At 40.3% G+C, this 8,617-nt stretch overlaps 1 protein-coding gene across 1 annotated transcript; it reads left to right on the top strand.

Annotated features, from left to right (window-relative positions):
• Positions 1-5,898: 5,898 nt before the first annotated feature.
• LOC131238755 (LOB domain-containing protein 1-like) lies at positions 5,899-7,338 on the top strand. Its single transcript, XM_058236363.1, has 2 exons — positions 5,899-6,190; positions 6,779-7,338. The coding sequence occupies exons 1-2, from the start codon at positions 5,975-5,977 to the stop codon at positions 7,115-7,117; spliced, it is 555 nt and encodes a 184-aa protein (XP_058092346.1). The 5' UTR covers positions 5,899-5,974; the 3' UTR covers positions 7,118-7,338.
• The last annotated feature ends 1,279 nt before the right edge of the window (positions 7,339-8,617 follow it).

Here is an 8,617-nt window from a genome sequence, read left to right on the forward strand (position 1 = left end):
TATAGGTTTTAACTGAGTGTGAAATTTTAAGCTAATTGGCTAGTGGTGACTCCAAGTCTACTACATCATCAATCCGAATTAAGCCATACACCTCAAAATCTAAGATAAGAGCGTGGGTGCTGCTTTCCAACGTTCACAAATGCGTGTTGTCCGAGCTCTTAAAACGGTATTGGTCGGTGCACTGCCTTGGATGACCTGGGATCGTCATAAGACTGCCTTGGTCGGTACACTGCCTTGGACGATTCCCTATATAGATAAGTGATTGTTTAAGTTTATACCATGATATATGAAAAGTATTTTATTGTGCATTATATCTCCTATGTTGTGGTTCATTTTCTTATTACTGGTTGTTTTATTTAAATTTTATTTTTGTTATTTTTATGAATTCAACAATTTTCAGTAGTTGGTTGGATATGATCCTATAAGCCATTGTGCTCATACTCCTTTAGATAGTTTTACAAGTGTAGATTGAAGTATTTCGAACAAATTGGACATTAGTAGTAGTTTCTCTTTTATTTATTAGGAATAGTTTAAAGTTTTACTTTAATTTGTTAATATGCTGATTTATGCACCTTTTTTTCAATCATGTAAGTCTTTGTGTCATTTAGTCAGTTGGGCCTTTGGAAGCTGAAGATTGAAGACACAAGTGAAAGTAGAGCATCAAGGAGTAAAGAACAAGTAAATGCGGTGTCTTGGTGACCCAAATCCTTGACACAAAACAACGTAAACCTCTATATGATCTTAAACCTAATATATAAACTTTTTATTAATAAACCCTTAAGTCATACGAGCCTAAATTGTTTATCCTTAGATTAGCTTTAAAGGTCCTGTGTTGATGGAAAAACTACACTGAACCCACCTTCAGTCCAACTGAAAACAACTAAAATAGTACAATAGGCTGGAACAAATTTTTGAGTAATTCGGCTCTAGCTAAAATCCTTTGGTTGGCTTCAATGCGACTGAATACTACATTTGGTGTGACTAAAAGTGCTCAAGTCTATCTAACAGCTTTCCTCTCTAATTCGGTGCGACCAATTTAAGACTACCCATTTTTTTACTATTGAAACTCAATTTCTTTATATATGATATTAGGTCTTTAGGCATTTTAGAGAATTTTTTTGGTGCAAATGAAGTTTAGATGAATTTTTAATTATATCCCACATCCTAAGTCTCATATACCATGAGATTTTATTAATCTTTTTGAGCTTTAATACTCTAATGAGAATTCTAACCCCAATATTGAAGATGAACTTAATCTCCACAATCCTCTAGAGCTTAGACTCAATCTTTACTGTATATCTTTAAGATCAAAAGGAGTTTAGTTTGAATCAAATCGTATCTGGCTCCGGCACACTTGACACGAACGTATGATCAAATTTGAGCCAAATAGACAATAGGAACCGTCTGACTTAGGCCGACAGCCGCTAAAAAGAGAAATACTACAACGGTCTATATGGAACTTAAAAGGTTAAAAGATTTGAAGCTTGGATCTTCCAATGTTAGTGGCTTTCGGCCATGATCCATCCACAGTAAGACTCAACAGATCAATGATCTAGATTACTGAAGCATGGCCCCCACTAGTGATATTTAGAGCCCTCGTATACTTGTAGGCCCTGGGATTAGGGCTGTACACAAACCAAATTAGCTTAGTTAGCTCGCTTGACTCGACTCGAAAAGGCTCGATTCGACTGGATTCAAAACTGAGTTCGAGCCGAGTTGAGCTGTTTTTTTATCTCGAAAAAATTTCAAATCGAGTTTGAGTTTGCCTGAGTTCGACTCGACTCAGATCGAACCGTAGCTCGAATCGAACTCGGATTGAACAGTTCGGTGACTCGGTTACTTTGATATTGATGTTACTCAACAAGTGTTTGTTGAAATGACTCAACAAAGTGTTGGCTGGTGGCAAGGAAGGTATGTATATGAAACAAATACCTTTTTTTTTCTTGATTTTGATGTTGCTTGCAATGTGTTTGATGAAACATCTGTAAATAGTATCTGTTGTTTTACGTATAGTTAAAAATTGAAAGTGCACTCCATGTGTTTGTGAAAATGCCGCACGGGCTTGTTCTTGGCTCGAACTAACCCAAGCTGCTGACCGAACCGAGCCGAGCTAGCCAGACTGGCTCGAGGACTGAGCCGAGCTAAGTTCGAGCTGGGGTCAGCTAGTGGCCGAGCCAAGTCGAGTTGTGCCACGCTAGACTCGGTTCGACTCGTGTACACCTTTACCTGGTATCTCATATCCAATAATCCTTCTCTTGTAACAATAGGTTTCTGTGTGTGGAAGCATAGTTTTTTAGCTTGTCCCATGCTACTTGCCCGAGTCGACTCGGCCGGACTCAGAAGGATCCAAACAGGTTCAACGCCATGAGTAACCCAGGACTCGGGCTATTCTCGAGTCGTCTTGATACTGTAATAGTCTATCCAAATGGCCGAGTGTTTTAACCATGTGAGGAAGTGCTGATATTGATTCAGGAAGCATTAATTAATGTCCAACTACCTCATAAATTTCACGAGATCTAGACCAATCATCAGGTAGCATCTGCCTTGGATGGGCCATATACTCAAAATGACACTGATTGGACAATCCTAAACCTTGGATTTGAGGATTTATCTTCTAGGAAAATATGGACGGTTAAAGAAACACTGGACATATGGTGGTTGCCATTTTTGGAGATATCATTCATCCTACACAAACCCCAGCTGATGATCGGTTTGGATCTGCTAACGGTCTTTCTTATAATCCAAACACTCCATATATAATGGAAACTAGTCGGTGTGAATAATGAGAGTTAGTCTTCTAGAAGGCGACAATTCGGTCAAAGTTCATCACGATTTTCAAAATGGTCCATCGCACATCCACCGTACACGCGGAGCCAAACGCGAGTCCAAATTCTCCGCACCACGTGATCGAGATGATCCCAACCATCTCATCCTGCCATTTCATGGCATTATGCTCACCGTCCATTTGACAGCCGCTCGTTTGATGGTACATACCGTGTGATTTTCAGGCTACGGTGCATACACACTGGGCCCATAATGTGGGCACCTCAGATGGGGCTGTCATCCCTACTCTAATTCAATAATAGCTAATCTAATCAATTCTTTTTTCTACTTTTTAAATAAGTTCGTTTGGTATTGAAAATTAAATTTTCAAATTAAAAAATTTCTATTTAAAATATGCATATTTAGTAAAATATTTAAATAAGAGTTTTTCTTATGACATTTGATGTCATTTTTGAAAAAAATTATAGATACTCTATTGTAAGAGCAATTCATTTGCTTCTTTTAGTGGATTTATCTTAACTGAAAATGCCCCCCATGTGACAAAAGAATGGATGACTATAATCTTCATGTTTTAAGACATTTTGTAGGTGGAATATTGGATATGGATAGTCAGTCGAATGGAGCCACCTTTGATGTGAACCGTGCATTGTGTGGACCAAACATTCAAAGTGGGTTGTCGATCATGTGAAGCTTGTCTTGGACGTGGACCATTCGTCATTAGGGGTTGACCTTTGACATGGGTGGATCATCAATCATATGGAGCCCACCTTTGATGTGGACCGTCCATCATGTGGGGCTTACCATCAATGCTAGTTGTCATTTATGTGGGGCCCTTCAATCTCCACTACCCATCACATCACCGAGTCTACATTTGATATGTCCATATTGTGTGGACACAACCTTTGAAGTGACTTGTCCATTATGTGGGGCCCTCTTTTGATGTCCACCATCAAATGTGAGGCACACCTTCTATGTAGATCATCCATCATGTTGGGCTACTTTGGATATGGGCCATCCTTCATGCGAGACCTTGGATGTGGACCATCCATTAGGTGGGACTTGCTGGATATAGATTGTCCATCATGAGGGGCCATACTTTGATGCATGCCATCCATCATGTGAGGCACGCTCCATCCATTATGTGAGCCCACTTTGATATGGATCATTCATTATGTGGGACCCCGCCTTCAATATGGATCATTCTTCGTGTGGGGCCGACCTTTGTTGTCGACTATCCACCATGTGTGTCCCATCTTTGATGTGGATTATCCATCAAATGGGGCCCACTTGATGTGGATAGTCCATCATACTAGGCCACTCTTTGATGTGGGTCATCCATCATGTGAGGCTCACCTTTGATGTGAATTGTGGATTATGTGGGCCCACTTTGATGTGGATCATTCATCACGTGGGGCCCTACCTTCAATATGGGTCATTCATCATGTGGGTCCACCTTTGATGTCCACCATCTATCATGTGGGTCCCACCTTTTGTTGTGGACCATCTATCATGTGGGGCCTACTTCATGTGGATAATCCATTGTGCGGGGCCACAGTTTGATGTGGATCATCCATAACATGGGACACACCTTTGATATAAACCATGTATTATGTGGGGCCACCTTGATGTGGACCATTCATTATGTGAGGCCCAATCTTCAATATGGGTCGTTCATCATATGGGCCCAACTTTGATGTTAACCTTTCATCATGATCCCATGTTTGATGTCCACCATCTATCATGTGGGTCCCGCATGATGAACTACCCATATTGAAGTGGATTGTCCATTATGTGGGCCTTCCATCAAGTGGGGCCCACCTTTGATATGGACCATCCATCATATGGTCCCCACCTTCAATATCGGTTGCTTATCATGTGAGCCCACCTTAAAAAGATGGTAAAGGGAAGAGAAGAGGGACAGATCATTTAAAAAATTGAAGGACAAACTTGTTTCAAAATAGGCAAAAAAAAATGTGTACCTGCTTAAGGTAAATAATCTTTAAAAAAACATGTGATCATTACTTAATTTTTAAAATGTTTTTTTTATATATATAGTTTTTTTAAAAATTAAGTAGTAAAAATAAAGCTTTACTAAATTCTATCTTTAGAATAAGAACTTATTTTTTAGAATAAGTAAATAAGCTCTCATCAGTAGAGATGCCAAACAGCACCTAGGAGTTCTTTTTGAGTCGCAGTCTTTGTGCTTTAAGACCCGGAGACGAACTCGCTGGGTTGGGGCACTGACCATACCAATAACATCATTTACCTGCTCAGCCCGTCAAATGGAAGGGTTGATTATCTGCGGCCTTATGGCGGGACCCACCTTAATGTATGTATTATACATCCACGCCATTCATCCTTTTTTCGGATCATTTTAAGGAATGGACCCAAATTAAAGCAAATTCAAATCCTAAGTGGATCATACTTATAAGAAAGGGTGATGATTGACCAAAACTATTGTAGCCCCAAGAAGTTTTCCGTGGTGAGCCTTCAATCCCTACCATATGGCCTACTTGAAACTTGAATCTACTTCATTTTTCGTCTCATGCTCTAAAATGATCTGAAAAAATAGACCAAAGGCCTGGATAGAATCCATACATCACAGAGGGCCACACAAAGCCCCTGCATGGCCCAGTTCTGTCCAGCAGGAGCAGGATGCAATCCGCTTCCAATGTTTCTGGAATAAGCAACATATATTATTTAATACATATAACAGTATCAAGAAAAACCAACCAAACCAGAATGCCCTGTATTTTAACCAAATCCCAGTTGATAAACCAAGAAGGAGAGACCCAAACCTAACCAGTTTTGTTAACGCGTGAGAGAGAGAGAGAGAGGAATTGACCCATGAACTGCAGGTCCAGACATAATTGCCAGCCCTAATACGATGTAACTAAAAAAAATGAATGGATGGATGCATAAATGCATCATTTCTAAAAAAAATGACTGAGGTAAGGAAAATCTACAACGTGGGCCACCCGATTTGTAACGTAAATACCAAATGGTCCATTTATCACTGCTCGAATCTGTCGTTGAGTGGCCGCCCCCAACTTCTTTGAAATATGTACCTGAGAAAAGACGATCGACAGTCTATGTCCACATCAGAAACCCGTAATTTCATCTCTTCTTTCGCTTCTTATACTCACTCACATATCACATGGCAGATGTGCATGTGCACATATATATATAGATGTTCCAAGCGCACCCAAATCTCAAGATTTTGCTAATGGATTCGCCAGTGCAGGTACGTACTAGGAGCACCCAGCCCTGTGCAGCTTGCCGGATGCTTCGTCGGAGATGCGCCACTGATTGCATCTTGGCACCATACTTCCCGATCGAGGAATCGGACAACTTCGCCCGCGTACACAAGGTCTTTGGAGCAAGCAATGTGATTAAGATGCTTCAGGTTCCAACTTTATTCCACCTTGTTTCTCAGTTACCAATTTCCTCAAAAACTAGAAAAGAAAGATTGATAAACCCAATACTCTGAATTACGTCTTCTTTTCCTCTGTAAGTTGGAACATGGCCCACTATCTCAACGGTGCAGCCATGAGATGGTGGGCCATGCATAATAGCTACCTGGAAAGTAGCCCATATGGAAGCGGAATTCATTAGTAATGGCGATCTCTAGCCTTTTCTTGTTGGGAAGCTAATCGAAATGGACTCTTTGGGGAATTAATTTCAGCTGAAGAGCTATTTTATAATTCTGTCATAAAAAGCTTCGGAGCAAAGTCATGATGAATTGATTCCCTTCTACAATAGTACCTCAAATTCATCACTTGCCCAAAAACATACCCAAACACAATAGACAGAATCTCATTCCCAAAGAATACCTCATCTCCACCTTTCAAGATTCCAGGGACTAAAAAAACCCCTTATTTTGTTGATCTTTTTTGGGTTATGGAGGATTTTGTAATTTAAGTGTTGGGTGTTTGTTGAATTTAAAGTAGTATAACTCAATTTGAAGGAAGCGATGATTTTGGTGTGGTTTTAGATGGTGGAAGAGAGCAGAAGGGAAGATGCTGTGAAGAGTATGGTCTATGAGGCGAAAGCGAGGCTAAGAGACCCAATTTATGGAAGCGCCGGCACCGTTTTCTACCTACAGAAGCACGTCAAAGATCTCGAGATGCAATTGCAATCTATGGCAGCGCAAGTTCTCGAATCACAACGGCAGAGAGATCAGCTGCTGAAAATTCTAATGGATGTTCACAGCGTCAATCAGAGCTCACCTGTCGACAATGCAATTCTTGATAGATTCAGTTTCATGTTAGGCGATAACTCGATTTGGTGTGACCCAAATCAAATTTCAATGGATTGTTTTGGGACGATGTGATAATATCAGCTCGACGGACCGAAAAGCCGGTCCCGATGAATGAGAGATGATTGAAAATTAGGTGAGCTAAAAGGAAAATGTAATCCAATAATTTTAATTTTAACTTCTTTTTTTGGTTTTTATATATAAGAAAAAGGAGTAGAAGTAATGAAAATTGAAAATGCTGTCCACGTATTTTTTTTTTCAATTTTTATAAGCAATATACTAATTTTATAATGAAATTCCTCTTCGATGTTAGAAATTTGGGTGTTATAGTAAGCCAATTCAACAACTATTGGATCTTGACGGGACGGTTGTCGAATGTGGACCATCACTTTCAACTGACCAGATTTAACGACCCATTAGACCAGTAGGGTGCTGGACCTCACATCTGATACGACATGGGTGGTTCCATTTTCCATCCCATTGCTAATGGAAGTCCACCGAGTCTTATCTCTTTGGTAGATGTCAGTCTACCATACTATCCTTTTTTTCAAATGCCGCACGTGCTCAAACCGTAGGCCTGTAAGCTCGTCCATGGCCCACCTATGTGGTCGTTATTATGATAGAGGCAGCTTTATCGTGTTATGATAGAGCCGCCCATCCATCTGGAAAATATGGAAGGAAGGCGAGCAAATCAAGATTGTCTACCAGGTGGACCCTACAGTGGATGTCCGTCAGTGTTATAAGATGTTATTGGTCAGAGGATCTGAGCCATCGTATTTCTTTGGTTTTACTTGATCAATATCAACTGTTGATCGTCTGTATTTTCTACAATCAATTGTGAAACCACCACTTCGATGGCCTGGATCTTACAATCAGCATATTTCCATCCACAGTGGAGTCTACATACTGGACGGTCTAGATCCATCGTCCAACTGCCGCATGCAAGGATGGTAAAGCTGATCCAAATCTTAGGTGGGCCACGCTACAGAAAACGGTGGTGACTGACCACTAAAAACTTCTTGTGGGCCACATAAGTTTTCAATCTAGGTGGTATTTGTCTGTATGACCTTATCAACGGGCATTTAATCACCTCACTCCCATGATACGGCACACATGAGGTTGTTTATTATTGTTATTATTATTATAACACATGCACTCACACTCATAGTATACCGGTTTTTCACTACAATGGTATTTGAACCCGTGACCTTGTGATGAAACTCTTGTAAGTTTACCACCGTGTCTCCTGATATTTGAATCTATTTTATTTTTAATTTCATACTTTAAAATAATTTGCAAAATAAATGGACAGCGTGGTTATGGAATACATGCATTAAGGTGGGCCCTACGGTGAGGGCCTCACCCTCTGGAGTGAGGCCCCGCTGCCCTTAATCAGCTTCCATAACAACCACGAAACTGGTATAAATCATCGTGCAGTATAGTAGGGGTGCACACAGGTTAGTTTAGTCTAGTTCCGTGGTAAAATTAGAACTGAACTGTTCCTAACAATTTTAGGATTTTCAGAACCGGAATCGGACCGTTAGGACCTTAGAACTGAACCAGAACTAGACCGTT

This window comes from Magnolia sinica, chromosome 3 (genome assembly GCF_029962835.1).
Source record: "Magnolia sinica isolate HGM2019 chromosome 3, MsV1, whole genome shotgun sequence".
Taxonomy (NCBI): domain Eukaryota; kingdom Viridiplantae; phylum Streptophyta; class Magnoliopsida; order Magnoliales; family Magnoliaceae; genus Magnolia; species Magnolia sinica.

Coding starts and splice junctions, on each gene's coding strand:
- LOC131238755 (XM_058236363.1), top strand. CDS start 5,975: ATGTTCCAAGCGCACCCAAATCTCAAGATTTTGCTAATGGATTCGCCA. Junction 6,191..6,778: donor ATGTGATTAAGATGCTTCAG/GTTCCAACTTTA, acceptor GTGTGGTTTTAG/ATGGTGGAAGAGAGCAGAAG.